The sequence below is a fragment of the Somniosus microcephalus genome, chromosome 4 (genome assembly GCF_052327205.1).
Source record: "Somniosus microcephalus isolate GS21.2 chromosome 4, FLI_Smic_1.0, whole genome shotgun sequence".
Classification (NCBI taxonomy): Eukaryota; Metazoa; Chordata; class Chondrichthyes; order Squaliformes; family Somniosidae; genus Somniosus; species Somniosus microcephalus.
The window spans coordinates 172,315,383-172,335,179 of record NC_140990.1 but is presented as its reverse complement, the minus strand read 5'-3'; the positions used below and the strand labels follow the sequence as shown (position 1 = coordinate 172,335,179).

Sequence of the window (19,797 nt, the reverse complement as noted above, 5' to 3'; positions counted from 1 at the left end):
GAAGACCAGATGAGCGATAGTGAATCCGGGAACAAGAAACTAAGCTGTCTCAAACTTCACAATGTAATCGCAAAAGAGGATCACCGAACCATTTGGGTCACCCTCACGATAGCAGGGTCCCAAGTTAAAATGGAATTGGATACAGGATCAGCGCTAACCGTCATGAATCGACGAGACTACGAGCGGCTATTCTCACACATCCATCGTCTTGACGACGTATACGGGGCAAAAAGTATACCCCAGAGGAAAAATAAGGGTGCCTGTCGAATACAACGGCAAGAAAATACGGAAATTGTATCTCTACATACTGCCAAATGGTGGACCACCGTTATTGGGACGTGAATGGATCAGGAAGATAAACTTAAATTGGCACTCCACTCATGCAATGACGGTGGACGGTAAAAAAGATGAAGACGTCACTCCTGGACGATTGTCAACAATCTTAGCTAACGCCAAAGAGGCATTTCAACAAGAACTGGGCACGCTTAAAGGCGTAACCGCCTCGATAAAAATAGAGGAGAATGCAATTCCCAAGTTTTTCAAAGCAAGACCGGTACCATATGCAATTCGCCCAGCCGTCGAGGCAGAGCTGGAGAATCTGGAGAAGGCAGGCGTGTTGTCTAAGGTCGACTGGAGCGAGTGGGCGACACCCATCGTTCCTGTCATGAAGGAAACGTTAAGCAATAAGTCCGGGGAGCCAAAGAAGATTCGCATCTGTGGGGATTTCAAGGTGACGGTGAACCCAGTCCTTCACACAGTACAATATCCTCTTCCAAGGATAGAAGACATCTTCGCCTCACTGTCTGGAGGGAAGCGTTTTACAAAAATTGACCTAGCACAAGCATATTTGCAGATGGAGGTTGAAGAATCCTCCAGGAAGTATCTCACGATAAACACTCACAAAGGTCTTTACCAGTATCATCGATTGGTATTCGGAGTAGCATCGGCTCCGGCGATATGGCAAAGAGCGATGGAACAAGTCCTGCAAGGGATTCCGGGGACTCAGTGTTACTTGGACGACATCCTTGTGACAGGTGAAGATGACAGTGAACACCTTAACAACCTAGAACAGGTGCTCACTAGACTACGGGATCATGGGCTACGAGCCAACCGCCCCAAGTGCGAGTTTTTTAAGAAACAGATATCGTATTGTGACCACGTGATTGATGAAGAGGGGTTACATAAGTCCCCTGACAAAATTGAAGCGGTTGTTAAGGCCCCAGCGCCTGAAAATGTGTCGCAACTGAGGTCATTCCTTGGATTGGTGAATTACTATCATAAGTTTTTGCCGAATTTGTCGACAATTCTGCACCCACTGAACGCCCTGCTACGAACGGGAGTAGCATGGAAATGGAGCAATGACTGTAAGCGGGCCTTCCAGAAGAGTAAGGACTTAATCACTTCAAGAGAAGTATTGGCTCACTACAACCCAGCACTGCCGATCAGACTGGCATGTGATGCGTCTCCCTACGGCATTGGGGCGGTACTGTCACATAAATTCCTTGATGGTTTAGAGAGGCCGATAGCTTTTGCGTCACGCTCGTTAACTTCTGCCGAGCGTAACTACGCCCAGATTGACAGAGAGGCCCTCAGCCTAGTGTGGGGGGTGAAGAAGTTCAATCACTACCTGCACGGTCAAAAATTTACTCTACTAACCGATCATCAACCTCTTGTCTCCATTTTCAACCCTCAGAAGGGCGTACCGATAATGACAGCGCAACGGCTGCAGAGGTGGTCCCTTTTCCTAGGGGCACACCAACATGACATCGAGTACAAAGGAACTAAACAGCATGGGAATGCTGATGGATTGTCACGCCTACCGTTGCCGACGGTGGAAGAAGAAGACCTTGCAGTGGATCCAATGGAGTTATTCCACTCGACCATAGTCGAATGTCTCCCTGTGACGAATGCAAACATAGAAAAGGAAACACGGAATGACCCGACACTATCACGGGTGTATGATTTAATGGTGAAGGGATGGCCAGCACATGGCGAACCACTGCTGCCAACATTCTCGCCGAGAAGAGAACAGCTGTCAGTGTGCAGAGGAACCTTGATGTGTGGATCCAGAGTAGTAATTCCACCTAAGTTGACAGATAGAGTGCTCAATGAGCTTCATGAGGGTCATCTGGGTGGGGTAAAAATGAAGAACTTAGCCAGAGCATTTGTGTGGTGGCCGGGAATCGATAGAGAAATCGAAGAGATGGCCAAGAGCTGTGCAGGATGCCAGAAGGTCCAAAACGCCCCACCACAAGCTCCTCTACATCCATGGGAGTGGCCCTCATCTCCATGGCAAAGGGTGCACATTGATTTTGCTGGTCCCTTTATGGACTCGATGTTTTTAATTGCGGTGGATGCACATTCAAAGTGGCCAGAGGTAATAAAAATGTCCTCAACCACCACAGAAAAAACTATCACAGTTTTACGAACCATATTCACCAGGAATGGGCTGCCTGAACAGATTTGCTCTGACAATGGACCACAGTTTGTGTCTGAAGAGTTCCAGAGGTTGTTAAAGAACAATGGTGTTAAGCATTACACATCTGCCCCATATCATCCAGCCACTAATGGATTGGCCGAAAGGTTTGTTCAAACATTCAAGAAGGCTATCAAGGCAATGTGTAATGAAGATATACCCCTACAACACAAGGTGGACAACTTCTTGTTTGCCTACCGGAATGCGACACATGCGGTTACCAACCAAACTCTAGCCATGATGTTCTTCAATCGAAGACTACGATGCCGCTTGGATTTGGTTAAACCAAACGTCCGAAGAGATGTGGAGAACAGGCAGTTTCAGAATATGAATGAAAGGCCGACCAGGAGTATTAAGATAGGTCAACCAGTTTTGGCCCGGGACTACCGCACTGAGAAATGGCAGCCAGGAACGATTTGTACACGGCAAGGACCTCTCATGTATACCATGGACGCTGGAGAGAGCATTGTAAGACACCATGCTGACCAGATTCTAGAGTCACTGGAAAACGTCAACTCCACACCACGATCTGATACACCTGGCAATGAAATCGACGTACCAATTGCAGCTACCGCAGAATCGGTGATATTGGAAGCAGATGAACCAAACAACGACATTGATCCCGACTCAACCTTGCCAGAAGAACCTGATACCCCAAAGAGGCGTTATCCAGACAGAATCAGGAAGCCTCCTCAAAGACTGAACTTATAATTGCTTAAACTTAACTAATGTATCTAGCAACCGTAATTGTGATTGTAATTAGTTATCATTTAGTTGTTAAATGAATGTTATGTACTGTTTATCTAAAAGGGGAGGAATTGTTGTGTATGTACCTTTAAGAGAATAACTGGTCTCAGACTGCAGTACTGGCTGTTAGCACCCCTGTATAAAAGGCGCTAGTGAGCCTCTGTGTTTTCAGTTCCCGATTGACTTCAATCAGTAAAGACTTGTTTTGTTCAACTCCTGCTGTCCGTGTCTCAATCATTCACGGACATAATAGTAATGCCGTTGAATGTCATGGGGCGGTGGTTAGGCTCTCGCTTTTTGGCGATAGTCATCGCCTGGCATTTGTGTGGTGCGAATGTTACCTGCCACTTATCAGCCTAAGCCTCAATGTCGTCCAGGTCTTGTTGCATGCAAGCATGGACTGCTTCATTATCTGAGGAGTTGTGAATGGCACTGAACACTGCAGTCATCAGCGAACATCCCCATTTTTGACCTCATGATGGAGGAAAGGTCATTGATGAAGCAGCTGAAGATGGTTGGGCCTAGGACACTGCCCTGAGGAACTCCTGCAGCGATGTCCTGGGGCTCTGATGATTGATATTCAACCACCATAACCATCTTCCTTTATGCTAGGTATGACTCCAGCCAGTAGAGAGTTTTCCCCCCCGATTCCCATTGACTTCAGTTTTACTAGGGCTCCTTGATGCCACACTCGGTCAAATGCTGCTTTGATATTCAAAATTATAAAACTGTTTCCACTGGCATGAGGGTCAGTAACCAGAGGACACATATTTAAGGTAATTGGCAAAAGCAGCAGAGGGGAAATTACTTTTTTTTTTACCGTGAGTTATGATGATCTGGAATGCAGTGTCTGAAAGAGTGTTGGAAGCAGATTCAATAGTAACTTTTTAAAGTGAATTAGATATACACTTGAAAAGGAACATTTTGCAGGGCTATGGGGAAAGAGCAGGGTGGTGGGACTAATTGGAGAGCTCTTTCAAAGAGCCGGCACAGGCACAATGGGACAAATTGCCTCCTCCTGTGCTGTATGATTCCATGAATGCTTATAGGGGCATATCTTGTCCTCACTCCTGCAGCATCTGTGTAACAGGATTCTAATACCCCATTTACAAAGAGTTGTTTCTGACTGAAAGAGGGGAGAAAACATATATATATATTTAATATAATAAAAAACATCTTCAGGCAGTCGCAATTGTTGATCTCATGGTTGTCATCTACCACATCAATGAGCGTTGCTGTGTTTGCAAACATTGTAAATGGAGACCTGGCCAGATAGATTTTGGCTGCCTATGTCTCACTGAAAGTTGCACAGACGTTGACAGAACTGTTGAAATGAATTTTGTTAATGCCCAACATAACTGTACAGTGACAGCGTGAAGCTGTGAGATTTTGGGCTTCACGATATCATCTGCTTGAGCATATGCACTGTATTCAATTAGCCAGTCTTGCTGCTGACATTGTTAGTCCTTCAGATCTGTAATGTAAGTGAGTCATCTACTGACACTTCCAGCTTTGTTCCATGTTTGTCAGAGTGTAGCGTGAAAGGTGGTGTTCATTTTAAACATAACAGTACGATTGCCTTTTACTTAATCCGTATCATTCCTCACAGGGGTAATTTTATTCGAACTTAGTGCAAGGAAGCTGAGGGTAACATACAGATAGCAGTGAATGGCCCACTTAGAATGGTGTGTTATGCTGTTGATTGAATGATACTAACAGATCTCCCATCATGTTGCTCAAAGTGAGTCAGAGGACAAGCTGTTCATTACCAATAGGGATATTTTCTGATTACACCCCTCTGAAATACTTTCAGGCATTTTTCTGCATTAAAGGTGCTATAAAAATGCTAATTTTGTCTGATAGCTGGACAGAAAGTCGGGCACTGACTTCTGACCGTCTCCCTATTCAGGGCTCAGCGTGTAACTGGCCTCTGCTTGCCCAAGAGCGGAATCCCAGGCTGTGTATGCACAAATACAATCTGTAGTAGCATCTCAAGACTGAATGCCTATTTGCCTATTGGAAGTATCTGAAATAATGGCCCTGAAATTGCAGTGTATATTCCCTTTGAAATCTACTGCAAGTTCAGAATTTCCGCAAGTGCGAAATCCTGAACTTGTGGCCTGTCAATGAACGCATTGACAGGCCATCTGCGTGGGCCATGAAAAGGCAATTGCTGGCACAGAGTTGGGCTGTTTGCCCAGCGATTGCACACGGAAGTCTTACGTTTGATGCAAGCAGGCTCAGGGCCTGTTTGCGTCAGTGTAAGGGGATGTCTAAGTCATTAATTAAACATTTTCATATACTAAGTTATGCACATACACTGTATGAAATATATTTATGCAAATATTGGCCCGGATTACAGTTTTAATGATGTATAAAATTACATTTTTAGTGAAGTTGGTGGTATGAAGGTAATTACGAATAAAATTCCAATTCTGTAAATCGTATAATTATTAGATTTCGGGATTCCATTGCATCTCATTAGGGGATTCCCTTCATAAATGATTAAAATGGAAATTTGCTTTGTGATTGGAGGACCAGGCCCACGCGATCCCAGGTACGCTTCCGCACCGCCTGCGCCCCTGGGATCCGTGGGCCATTGCGCTGCCCTCCGCCTCAAGGCCTGAGACCACAATTTTTCACAGCCTCGCTGCCAGTAGGTAGTTTCGTAATTCTTTCGTGGGTTGGAGGCGTCTTCTGAAGGTACGCCTCCAACCGCAATTTCTAGCCCAAATCTATCTATGGTCGCAGATTGTCACGAGTAACCATTTCAATGACTGACTCATTAAAGTTCATGAGAGCTCATTAATATACTAATCTGCTCAATCTCCCAATGGTCCTGAGCCTGCCTTCATCTGTCAAGGTGACAGTAAGGATTATATTAACCCTTAACAATCCTGAACTGGAATTCATATCAAAATCATATTATAGCTTTAACCAAAAAGCTCTCCCAAGGTCAAATAATTAATGATCCTTGAACACTACCGGACTCACTGGGTAAAAGCACTGTTTGGTATGGCACAGGCCACAGAACAGAAGTTTTCCAAGATCAATTCCAGGTCAGTGCTAAGTTAGTTGGCCTCTGTTGGTGTTGGAGACACTACAATTGCCTTCAATGCTCCTGGACCAGGGAGCTAAAACATCATGGTTCCCTGTGCTAATTGGTGCCCGATGAGTCCCTGTTAGAAGATGAGCTTGTGTAAATGTCGGATGCAGATAGGATGGGACTCAAATTTGATACCTGTGCAGATGAATGGTTCCAACACTTTCTAGGCATATGTGGGAGCATGGATTGGAGAAAGTGACTAGCTTGTCCTTATTGACCAAGAAAATACAAGTTTGATTCCTGGTCCACGTTAAATTAGCTGACTTCAGTCGAGGCAGTGGTAGGGGTGCTAAAATTTGACTCGGAGCTCCTGGGTCAGGGAGAGGAATTCGTGCTCAGAGTGCTGTCCAGCAACCTTTCTTGGAAGCAGACACTTTTGGACGCAAGGTAAGGATAAGTTTAGCCTTGGCTGCGATGCGACTGCACTCCAGCAGCCTGCTGACGCCCATTGTCCAGCTCATGAATATGAGGTATCAGAGGAGGTCCAAGACCCATGGATCCATATCTCAACATGAGATACCACCTATAGGAGAGGAGAAAAATTGGGGCTAACAAATAGTAAAACTAAAAATCTTGTGTGTTGTCAACAAACCTAGGAGCTGTAATAATAGATTTGTTTCTTTTATTCTTTTGTCTGATCGCAGCCCTGCCTTCGATCTAGTTTCTTTCCTTTCCAGTTTTGAAGAAGGGTCCAACCCGAAACGTCAACTCAAATTTCTCTCCACGGATGTTGCCTGACCTGCTGAGTTTTTCCAGCATTTTCTGTTGTTATTTCGGATTTCCAACATCTGCAGTATTTTGCTATCGTACTATCCAATAGTTCTGTGTTTGTTCTTATGATTTTTGTTGAATAAGCATTATTATTACCTTTTTAAACAGGTTTGGAAAAAAGAAGGAAGAAAAAGGGAAGGAACAAAAGACTAAACAAAAGAGTGATATCCTGAATGAAGAAGAACTGGAGAGAATGAAAGAAGAGCGTGACAGGTAGGCTATGAGTGCAGATATATGTAAAAGAATCAGAAAATGTTGGCTAAATGCAAGCAATAACTCAGTCGTGGGAGGTCTGTTATTGTTCATAAGCATTTACAATAGCATCTAAATCACTCGGCAGAATCACTATAACTGGATAAAGTTTTTAACCAAAATAAAAAAAAGATTTTTCCCTGTTTGGAGGAGTGCAAGCCCAGGCCTCATTTCAGTTATTCTTTTGATATGATTCAGTGGTGTGTAATCTTTTATTAATATATTGGTGTATCGTACCTCAGGCATGATGGTCCTCTAGTGTTCTAAAGCAATCAAGACATCGTAGAGCTTGTAAAGTTTGAAGTTTACCAACCCAAGTTGTGAAGTTGTTTTCACAGTGAGAAAATCATCGCTGTTGATAGTTTGTGTCTGAGTCATAGCATGGCAAATATCACAAGTGAAGGTTGGAGCAGACTTGTGCCTTCTTGGTTCTGAAACTGATCTTATTAAGGAAAACGTGAAGTAAGTCATACATTCACAGCTTGGATATTTTTAAGGAGCAACTCTTCGAATTACCATATGGAACAGATTGCCATCTGCAGCAGCGATGGTGGACTCAGTTGACACATTCAAGACTGATTTGCATTTATATAGCGCCTTTCATGTCCTCAGGAAGTCCCAAAGCGCTTCACAGCCAATAAAGTATTTTTAAAGTGTAGTCACTGTTATGTAGGCAAACGCAGCACCCAACTTATACATTCATGATTCCACAAACAGCAGTGAGATAAATAATCAGATAATCTGTTTTGGTCGAGGGATAGAGCTGGTCAGATTAGTGTATTCTTCCACATCCTGTTGGGTCGGTGTGAGTCACAAAGGGGTAGGGAAATAATGGTTGAGCAAGTCTTGTACGAGTATCCAAACAACAAGGTGAGTGTCTATTCCTTGTGCCATCGTTTTTTTTACTGCATTCAAAGTTATAGCCCTAAGAAAATGGGATTGAACAAGTTCACTGCTGACCAATTTTTTTTGCTGGAGATTTTTTTTATCCCCATCAAGAAAAGGGGTTATGCGATAGTTGGATTTTTATAACCATTTTTATCAGTGAGTGCTGATGATGTGTGAACTAGCTCGGGTAAGCTATTGAGCCCAGTGATATAAGGATGCAGATTAATTAATTAGTTACTGTTGAAATGACACTGTTGTTGAATTTTTGGGGGATAATGTTTTCCACGAGTTGCAGTTTAGCTCCCTCACCCAGTCGAACTCAATAGCTCTTCCTAGCCAGTTTCCCAGATGATTTCATCAGCACTCGCTTTTCAAAAGGAAAAAAATGAAACCAGACCAACCGAAATATTGGGGGGTGGGGGTGGGGGAGGATGTCAGACAGGCATTCATCCAATGGCTTGGTGGCTTCCAATGATTAGAAATTAGAGCCCTTCATATCCACTATCCAACTTCATAATAGAAGCCCTGTACCATATGCATTCTCTGGAGTTTCAATGAATAAGTGTAGGGTTGGCGTGCTCTTGACTTGAAAAAGCCAGAGGTCAGCAGCAGTTTTATTCCAGCTGTGTTCGCAATTACTTAAAAGTACCCCTTCATTGTGTATATGTATATTTATAAACATTAAAATCTATCTGCAGACCTCAGAAGTGAAGTTAAGAGTTAAAATTCCACCACACGTTTAGTTCCATGTTTTGCTTAAAACACTTTTTTTCACAATACATCTTGTATAGATTATATCTACAGTAGGATTAACATTGAATCTACTTCACTCTGATTGTCAGCTGCCTTGCAATTACTTCACCGCCAATTAGAGCAGCGGGAAGTAATGGGTTTAAATCTGATAGCAATTTTGAATAAGAAAGTTTAGATGATGCGTCCTAGATATCAATATGTAACTTGTACCTATGCATAATGAATAACTTAGGGGAGTGGGTCAATTCTCTGACTCGGGCGCGATGGACTGAATGGCCTCCTTCTGTGCTGAATGATCACATGTCCCCTCCTGGATGTGGCTATTGGACAAGCATGGGATCGGGCTCTGCTCTGATCCCCTCTATCTCACCCCCCACCCCCACAACCACCCTGGATTGAATGGTTAGTTGACATAAACTGTTTAGGCTCACAAAAGAAGAATGGCTACTTGGGTAAAGTACGAGAGCCCTGTTGATGCCCATGGAACAGGAGTCAGCATAAGTCACAGGTGTCACAAGAGTGGAGAACACTGAGGGACAAGGGCTGGAAGAATTTTCATAGTTTTTTTGTAAAGGAGCACAGGTTGTGAAACTTGCTCTTTGAAGTGACATTTGTCACCAAGATGGCAGATACAGCTTCCTATTTGTGAATGTAATTCAATAATTAAATGGGAAGGTATACCAAGGGGAAATGCATTTTATTCAGAGTACCAACTCCTTTAATAGAAGAAAATTATGAACTTAACTGAGATCTATCGTTAGGTTTCCACTCCACCTGTACCATGGTTTCTTAGAGGTAGGTGACTCCAGATTAGCTCTGAAGTTTGCCATACCCCAACCCTTCTAATGCAATGGAGCCACTCAGACACACACAATTTACCACACTAGCCTAGCAAGGTTTTTGGTCAAATAAATTCAGCTAAAGGAGAGTAAAAGTAGTTGAGAAAGAATTGTACTGAGATGAATCTAATCATGTTGTTTATGTATGGAACAGTATTTACTTTGGAATGAGTTATAAGGATGTAATTCCTTCAGTGCTTTCAGATGTCTTAAACGGTAAGAACCAAGCAGAGTTTCGGAACATAATTTGAAACCTGAGATTGAATCAGCGTCCAAGTATTTTCCTACTCATTTTTTTAATGATTTGTGTGTGTGTATATATTATATATATATATCCTGGACAATCCCTAAAATCTCAAAGACTTTCAGTTTCCAGGGGAGATGTTGCTTTTTTGGTTGAATCTGGGTTTGTGAGGTAAATACAATGCTTTTAGCATGATACGGTTTTAATGACTTTGCACGCATGATTTCTGTGGCCATTAGAACCCCTCAGTTTTTCGTTCATAGTCTCAAAATTTCCAGAGTGTCTAATTTGCAGATAAACTATATGCAATGAAAAAGAACGGCATTCATGGAACACCTTTCATGACCACAGGATCCCAAAGCACTTTACAGCCAATGAAGTACTTTTTGAAGTGTAGCCACTGTTGTAATGTAGGAAACACGGCAGCCGATTTACGCACAGCAAGCTCCCACAAACAGCAATGTGGTAATGACCAGATAATCCGTTTTAGTGATGTTGGTTGAGGAATAAATATTGGCCAGGACACCGGGGATAACACCCCTGCTCCTCTTTGAAATAGTGCCATGAGAACTTTTGCATCCACCTGAGAGGGCAGACGGGGCCTTAGTTTAACATCTCATCCGAAGGTTGGCACCTCTGACAGTGCAGCACTCCCTCAATACTGCACTGGAGTGTCGACCTAGATTTTGTGCTCAAGTCTCGATGTGAATTGAACCCACAACCTACTATCTCAAAGGCAAGAGTGCTACAACTGAGCTGAGTGGCTGTAAAACTATCCACTCCACTGTGATGGTCTCAATCTTCTGACGGTGACAGTAGTTTGGATGACATGACCTGGAAAAGGAGTCACAGCAGCGACTATATTGGAAAGCCCAGTAATACTGGAAACATTTTCACTTTGCGATACTCCATGTTACATCACTTATATACATACATACATATATATATATATTAGAGAGCATTAACACCCATGACACATAGCAAATCTTTCTGATATATAATCACCTATACAAACATATCTCACAAATGGTTTGGGAATTAATATTTAAGTGTTTTCTGTCACAAACAATTGCACTCCAAAAGCCCTTAATTGTTTGCATGGACTATCTGAATTCAGAGCCATTCCGTAACTGGAGGAAATAATTAACCAGTTATTACTAGAGCAGCTGTTAATATTTCTTCAACTACATTTTGCATCCCTTGAACACGTTTTCAGTTGCATACAGAAAAAACTGATTGCAACACCAAGGAGTGTTTTAACTGCACATCTATATTTCATTCAACAACAGCAACAACTACTTGCATTTATATAGTGCCTTTAATGTAGTTAAAAAGTCCCAAGGCGCTTCACAGGAGTATTATTAAACAAAATTTGACACTGAGTCACATAAGGAGATATAGGACAGGTGATGAAAAGAGGTATGTTTTAAAGAGCGTCTTAAAGGAGGAGAGAGGCGGAGAGATTTAGGGAGTGAATTCCAGAGCTTAGGGACTTGGCAGTTGAAGGCACGGCCGCCAATGCTGGAGCAAAGGCAATCAGGGATGCGCAAGAATTCAGAATTATAAGAAAGCATTTATATAGTTTAATGTAATTTTTATCAGACTATCCAAAGGTAATTAACAGCCTTGCACAGTTCACAGGAGGCAATGAGGTCACGCACAGAATTAGACTTAAGAACCTGGAGTTACATATAATATATATTAAAACGGACTTTCAAATCTGGAATAAATTTAACTCGGAGTGAAATCTAACTCGGTTCCAGTAGTAATGTTACTGTCAGACAAGGATTATTGCACAATGAAGTAATGAATGTCTCAGAACTCATGAAAAGTAGTTTTTATCCTAAATTATTTAAGATTACCTCTGTGCGTATATATGAGATGTCCTATAGGAGTTGCTCATGATAAGTTAGAGGACATGTTGGGAGCTAAATTGGGCCATGTAGGGCCCATTTTTTAGGCGCTACGTGGCCCCATGAGGATCAAAAATGGGATCCGAGATGACGCAAAGTGCACAGGATGCCATCTTGGTAAAGCGGTAGGCGCGAGTGTGCGTGCCTAACCACCACTGACAAAATGTAGAACCAGTGAGATCATGATGTAAATCCATGAGCAACACTGATTTGACTCCAGCGCTGCCACTTTCGAACTCCACCCTCCAGCCAACCCCCGGTCTTAACCTCACACAGTTGAACATGACGTCAAATGGAATGAAGGCCCCCCACCAGCACTATTTAAAGGGATCATGAACTACTTGCAGGCTAGTTGCTGGATTATTTCTTCTGGCTGCTGGTGCAATTGTACATGTTTTTGGAGCTTTCCTATACTTGGCTAAAGTTTGACTAGTCTACAGGGAGTGGTCTGCTTGATTTAAATTGAAGTCGTTTTTTGGTCATTTAAAATCTTGTGCTTCCAGACATGGGTGGCCTGATGGGGCTTCCTCTGGGAATTGAACACGACTGGGAGAAAGAAGAGAGGCCACACAGAGCAGGACAAGCTTCTAGATGAGGGAGGAGGAGGGGGAGAACGACACTCAGCAGGAAGCCATATCCACCCTGGGTCTTCAGGGAACAATTCTCTTAACTCAACTTCAGCGAGGGCTAATGCATGAGACATCTTTGCAAAAGATGATGCCCTGGAAGTCCCTTTGAACCCACCTGGTACCCAGATCCAGCTTGCATGGCAGCAGACTGAGCCCTGGCTCCTGTGCACTTGTGCCCGGTGTCTCACCATCTGCAGATCCCTCCTCATCCTAGCCTCTAAAATATGCACAGTGTCTGTTTCTGAGCTGGTGGCTGCGAGTGTAAGATCGAGTGACAGTGTGTCTTCATCTTCACGGTCTTCTTCCTCTTCCTCCTCTGACTGGGAAGGTTCCATTTCTTGGGTATCTGAAATGAAAAAGGGACAAGTTGTGGTGAGTGGAGAGGAGAAAGTAAGAAGTTCGTGCTTACACCATCTGCAGCTTGTGAGTCAGAAGTGATTGTGGGATGAGGGAGAAGTGGGCAGAGAGGAGGAGGATTAGGTATGCAGATACCCTCATCATCGATCCCTCCAGCCCCACCAGTGGGCACAGCCTTAACGATGCCCTTTCTTATGATGACCAGCACTGTCTCCTCCAAGGGTTTAAAAGATGAATGCATGCTTGTCCTCCTCCCAGTTTTTTCCTGCTGCCTCCTGTTATGCACCACCTTCTCCTGCAAGAAAGATGGAAGTGTATCAGTGAGTGTCCTGCAATATGTTTGAGTGATGTAGCTTTCATGGTTGAATAGCTGCTAGTGTGTGAGTGCTGTAAATTGTGGGTGCAAGGGTGAGGTAAATTAAGTGTTGAGTAGTAATCGATAGAGATTTTTGGTAGGTGGGTGATGGGGCTGTAGTGAATTGAGCAGTGGCTGAGGCTTGTGGTGCAGTTGAAGATTGAACTAACTTACCTTGACAACTCATGTCAGATCATTAAACCTCTTCCTGCACTGCATCCATGTTCTTGGAGCTACACTCCTGGCATTGACCTCCGCCGCTACTTCTTCCCATTGCCTCCTGAACATCTGTCTGGAGGGCCTCCTGCCCCTCTGCAGATACAGGATATCTCTCCTTCTCTCCACGTCTTGCACCAAGACCTCCAGTGCAGTGTCATAAAACCTTGGTGCTCACTCTTTCGCATGTTCAGCCATTCCTCAAATGACCACAGCACAGATTCACTTTTCAAAGGACTCCCACCACTTCTTACAGCCACAGTGCACCTCCCCTTTAAGAGGTGCAGGCTGCCTTTAAATAGCGCTAGCCACTCACAATATCGGGGTCCCTGCTGATGCATGCAGCCAATGAATGTTGGCTGCACGTCGCAATCATGTAAAACAGCAGGCAGCACAAATTTAACATGTTGCCTGCATCGCAATGAATGGACGCAGGTTAATCCCATACCATGATCCCCACACCCTTTCTCGGAGGTTATCCAATTTAACCCCCGTTTTCTTTCTTGCCTGTCTCTTTATTCAAACATCGTCCTTTCCTTCCACTTCTGATTTTTCTCTTCTAATTCTCTCTCTTTTCCTTGTTTGTCTTTTCTGTGTTTTTTTTCATAGAACGATACAGCACAGAAGGAGGCCAGTCGGCCTATTGTGCCTGTGCCAGCTCTTGGAGCTATTCAATAAGTCTTTCCCCGTAGTCCTGCACATTTTTCTTTTCGAGTATTTATCTTATTATTTAAAAAATTGTTTTATGTTGGGATGTGGGGGGAGAAGAGGAATTGGAAACTCCCTAAGTTTCTCCGTCTCTCCACCTTTAAGACTCTCCTTAAAACTTACCTTTTGATCAAGCTTTCAGTCACCTGCCGTAATATCTCCCTCTTTGACAGTGTCAATTTTGAAAAATAAGTGAATAATGGGGTAGAGGAGCAGAGGGATCTGGGGGTACAAATACATAAATCACTAAAAGTAGCGACGCAGGTTAATAAGGCCATTAAAAAAAATCACTGGGGTTCATTTCTAGAGGGATAGAATTGAAAAGCAGAGCAGTTATGTTAAACTTGTATCGAACCTTGGTTAGACCACACTTAGAGTACTATGGACAATTCTCGTCCCCATATTATAAAAAGGATATAGAGGCACTGGAGAAGTTTCAAAAAATATTAACTAGAATGATACCGGAATGGAGAGGTTATACCCATCAGGCAAGATTGAATAGGCTGAAACTCTTCTCCAGAAGACTGAGGGGTGACCTGACGGAGGTCTTTAAGATTATGAAAGGGTTTGATAGGGTAAACGTAGAGAATATGTTTCCACTTGTGGGGGAGAACAAAACATGGGGCCGTAAATATAAGATAGCTATTAATAAAGCCAATTAAGAATTATGGAGAAACTTGGTTAGAATGTGCAACCCGCTACCACATGGAGTAGTTGAGGCGATTAGCATAGATGCATTTAAGGGAAAGCTAGAAAAACATATGAGGAAGAAAGAAATAGAAAGATACGTTGGTGGAGTGAGATGAGGTAGGGTGGGAAGAGGCTCATGTGGAGCATAATCACCGGCACAGATCAGTTGGGCCGAATGGCCTGTTTCTGTGCTGCTATGTAGTAGGACTGAACACGGCAGCTCATAAAGTGACCACTGTGAAGTGCAGGATGTTTGACAGGCAGTCACTGGATCCAAAATGTTGACTGACTGCATAAAATGCCAGCAATTAGTATGTGTATGAGTGTGTGTGTGTAAGAGGAATCAATAGGAAGTGATTTGATCCACTAGAACAACGGGCGTGATTGGAAGTGCTTTGCAAGTCACTGCTTCGATTAGATATATCTGGAATCATCTGTTGTTTTTGAGAGGTGCATTTGGCTCTGCAGCGTTGTAGGATATATAGTTGACCACACTTGCATTTTGTACCTGGTCTTATCCATGCTGGACAGGATTCTTGTCTGTTCCATGTTTGTGGATTAATACACATTGGGAGAATCCTGAAATAAACTTCCAATTCTGACACATAGTACAATCTATCCAGGGCAGCTTCAGAGTTTACCTCCCCAACTGAAGAAAGGCTACTGAACTTTCCTCAGCTGACAACGCTCTTCTTTGTAAATCCCAACAAATCCAAACATGATGAATCGAAGCACCTTTGAATTAACCTGGGTCTTTACAGGGGTTCTTTTTAATACATTTACATAGAAACATAGAAGATAGGAGCAGGAGTAGGCCATTCGGCCCCTCGAGCCTGCTCCGCCATTTAATGAGATCATGGCTGATCATCCAAATTCAGTACCTGGTCCCTGCTTTCTCCCCATATCCCTTGATCCCTTTAGCCTTAAGAAATATATCTAACTCCTTCTTGAATATATTTAATGAATTGGCCTCAACTGCCTTTTGTGGTAGAGAATTCCACAGGTTCACCACTCTCTGGGTGAAGAAATTCTTCCTCATCTCTGTCCTAAATGGCTTATCCCTTATTCTTAGACTGTGACCCCTGGTTCTGGACTCCCCCGCCATCGGGAACATCCTTCCTGCATCTAGTCTGTCTAGTCCTGTTAGAATTTTATAAGTTTCAATGAGAAACTTTGAAACTGTTCAAACCCTGGTTTCATTGAATCAAACTCTGTTAAAATCTGTTCCTGAAGCGCAGCTTTCGATTGCTACTGAATCCACTTTTTGTTGGTCAGCGCTGGTTATGAATAATTGTGGTACCCAACCTTATGTAAGGCTCCCAATGGTATTCCTTTAATATGCAGCTAATGATGGATTGCTATTTGAGAATTCTTTGTTTCTGAAAGGTCAGTAGAAGCTTTTAAAATAAGCAAAAGCACAGTAGAATTGTTCTGGGTTAGATCAAAAGCTGTTAAAAGCATTTTTCAACTAAATGTCAAGATTTATCATAACAGGATATATAAAATTTGTGAGAAGAATCCATGGTTATAAAAAAACATTGGTATCTTTGACCACTAATTTCATTGGCATTTACCAAGATTAAGGTGACATCAGAGAAAAAATAAAAACAAGATAAAGCTAAAGGCATTATATCTGTGTGCGCGAAGCATTCACAACAAAATAGATGGATTACTAGCACAGATAGAAATAAATGGCCATTACGGAGATGTGGTTGGAGAGTGACCAAGGTTGGGAACTAAATATTCCAGGATACTTGACTTTTAGAAGAGATAGGCAAAATGAAAAAGGAGGTGGATTAGCCCTGATAAAAGATGAGATAAATACAGTAGAGAGTAAGGATCTTAGCTCGGAAAATCAAGATTTAGAATTAGTTTGGTGGAGCTAAGAAAAAACAAGGGGCAGAAAACACTGGTGGGAGTTGTTTATAGGCCCTCTAACAATAGTTGTAGTGTCGGGCAGAGTATAAATGAGGAAATTAGAGCTGCATGTAACCAGGGTAATACAGTAATCTTGGGGGACTTTGAACTGGGCAAATTTGCAGTAATAGTGTAGAGGATAAGTTCATGGGATGTATTAAAGATAGTTTTCCAGATCAGTATGTCGAGGAACCAACTAGGGAACAGGCTATTTTAGATCTGGTATTGTGCAATGAGAAAGGGTTAATTAATAACCTTGTAGTAAAGGAGGCTCTGGGAAGAGTGATCTTAATATGATAGAATTTTATATTGAGTTTGAGAGTGATTTAATTGAGTACGAAACTATGGTCTTAAATCTGTACAAAGCAAACTACATAGGTATGAGGGGAGAGTTGGCTAACATAGATTGGAAAACTAAATTAAAAGATATGACAGTAGATAAGCAATGACAAACATTTAAAGAATTAATTCATAATTGGCAATGAATATACATTCCTCTAAGGAATAAAAACCCCACGGCATTAGTAGTCCAACCATTGCTAAAAAGAGTAGTAAGCCTGACGATTGGGAGGATTTTAGAATGAAACAAAAGATGACCAAGAAATTGATAAAGAAAGAAAAAGGAGAATATGAGAGTAAACTAGCAAGAGACATAAAAACAGATTGTAAATGCTTCTATAGATATGTAAAAAGGAAGAGATTAGCAAAAGTAAACGTGGGTCCCTTAGAGGCAGAAACAGGAGAAATTATAATGGAAAATAAGAAAATGACAGAGACATGTATCTGTCTTCACTGTAGAAGACACAAATAACATTCCGGAAATAGTGGGAAACTAAGGGCTCGATTTTAATGGAGGAGGCGGGATGGAGTCGGGTTGCCTGGTGGGGTGGGTTTCAGACCCGCTGCTAGTTTCAGCCGCTTCCGATGTCACATTTTGGTTTAATTGGATCAATTAGTCCTGTCGTTCGCGCTGCTTGCTGCAATGCGTGGGAGCGGGTCTGTTGGTCTGCACTGATGAGGTCATTGCTGCACTTGCTTTTAAGGGCTCCATGTAGCCTCAGCCTCTCATTTCTTGTTACTGCTGCATCTTGAATGGGTCAAGGTGACTGAGTGCTGCGAAAGCCAAGGCTGCTCCCTGATTCACTGAGGACTCCCTGCAAGCTCTTGTGCAGGGAGTAAGAGGTTGCAGGGAGATTCTGTTCCCTCCCGATGGCCGGAGGAAGCCTCCTCAGCAAACAAAGGCTGCCTGGCTGGAGATTGCTGAGAAGGTAAGCGCAAGGTCGCTATGTACACGCACCTAGGTCCAGTGCCGAAAACGCTTCAATGATCTGCGAATATCAGAAGTGAGCATCACATCACACTTGCCTTCAATCTGCTTCCCTTCTCTTATCACCAGCACTCTGCATTGTCAGCCTGCTCCACCACATCCCACATTACCCACCTTACCCTTACTTCCCTTGCACCCTTACCTCTCTCTCTCTGTACTGAATCACTTCACCATCATACTATGCAGCCCTCACACTCGCTCTCATTGTTATGCAATGACAACAACTAACTGCACAGGGAGGCAGCTTCCTCTTGCCACCTCACACTGTCTTGGTCTCCCTCTAAACTTCTAGGTTTTGGATTCTTCACACTCACTCCGTCACTCTTGCTGAAGTTCCACTTGTATCCCTTCTTGCAGGAAAAGATATCCCACAATAAGAGAGAGAGATCAAAGACAGGAGGAGGCACAACATCCCTGGCCATATTGACAAACGGTGAGGAGGCTGCTCTCAACATCGTGGGAGGTGGCGAGGAGCTGGAAGTGGGGGATGGAGAGACGGGCGCAGTTGAGGAAGCTGGTGACAGAATGCATTTTCACCCCTCGCATTTACAATTCATGATTGAGTGCAATGGCATATGATGCTCACAGAAATTGACTTCTGATCATCTGCACAAAAGGATGTGTCTGCTAGCTGAAAATCTGATGTCTAACTCATGCCTTTACTCTCCCACAAGACCACTAAGAGCACCCCCCCCCCCACACTGTCCAGGAGGAAGAGCCAGACAACGACTCAGAGGAACCTGGAGCCTCGGAGGGTGCAGCCAACACCAGCGCTGAAACGCACACCTCGGTGGGTCCTTCGCGACATAGAGTAGTGTTGTCACCTGGTGTATCACAGCTCAAAAGTGAGCATCAGCAGATAGTGGAAATAGCGACAGCAGTGAAGAGTCCTCGTCGGAGGTCGCAGTTGCATGTAGACACTGTGCCTCTGGGGCCATCCAGAAAGAGAGCGGTGCTGGAACTCCAGGAACAAGTGCAGGAGTCTCTGACAGGGTTTGCATCCAGGGTAACTGCAAGTGTGCAGAGAATGGAGGAGTCCATCTCTAACATGAGCACTGCCTTTGTGGAGGCAATGGTGCATGAACATTCCGCCATGGAGAGGGTGGCAACCGCCATGGAGGACATAAGTCGCCAGACACACGAAAACATAGTGACCCTTCTCAATAGATGCCCATCTGTCTATTTTGGAGAGGCACCAGAGCTTCATGGACATCCTTGTTATGAGGACACTCAGCACAGAAACGGGTCCTGATGGCCCCCCCTGATGTGCAGCAAGGTGCTCTCCAGCCACTTGCTAGCATTGAAGTGCGGCTGACCCACGAGAAGGATGTTGATGGCAGCCAACAACGAAGTGTGGGCTCCTCTCCAAGCTCACCCGACCATGTCACTGCGGAGCCCTCGGTCAAAGCCCCTGAGTCCTCATCCAACTGAGATCTCCGTCTCAGCCCCTGCACAGCCGCAGGAAGAGCAGACTGTGGAGGCTCATAAACCCAGAGGATGCCCACCAAAGGTGTCTTAAGCAGGCACAGCATCAACATGAGCAAGGTACCTGTACATCTGCTGAAGCCACAGAGGAAGCACCACGTAGAAGCACGCATAAGAGGAAGTT

General features: G+C 43.6%; 1 protein-coding gene across 2 annotated transcripts in view; it reads left to right on the top strand.

Annotated features, from left to right (window-relative positions):
- Positions 1-19,797, top strand: part of LOC147119992 (partitioning defective 3 homolog B-like) — a 1,739,115-nt gene that overhangs the window by 1,346,765 nt on the left and 372,553 nt on the right. For both annotated transcript variants that reach the window (XM_085985464.1, XM_085985463.1), the window contains exon 19: positions 7,209-7,313. In XM_085985464.1, the coding sequence (XP_085841590.1) occupies positions 7,209-7,313 (105 nt within the window). The remainder of the gene's footprint in view (positions 1-7,208; positions 7,314-19,797) is intronic.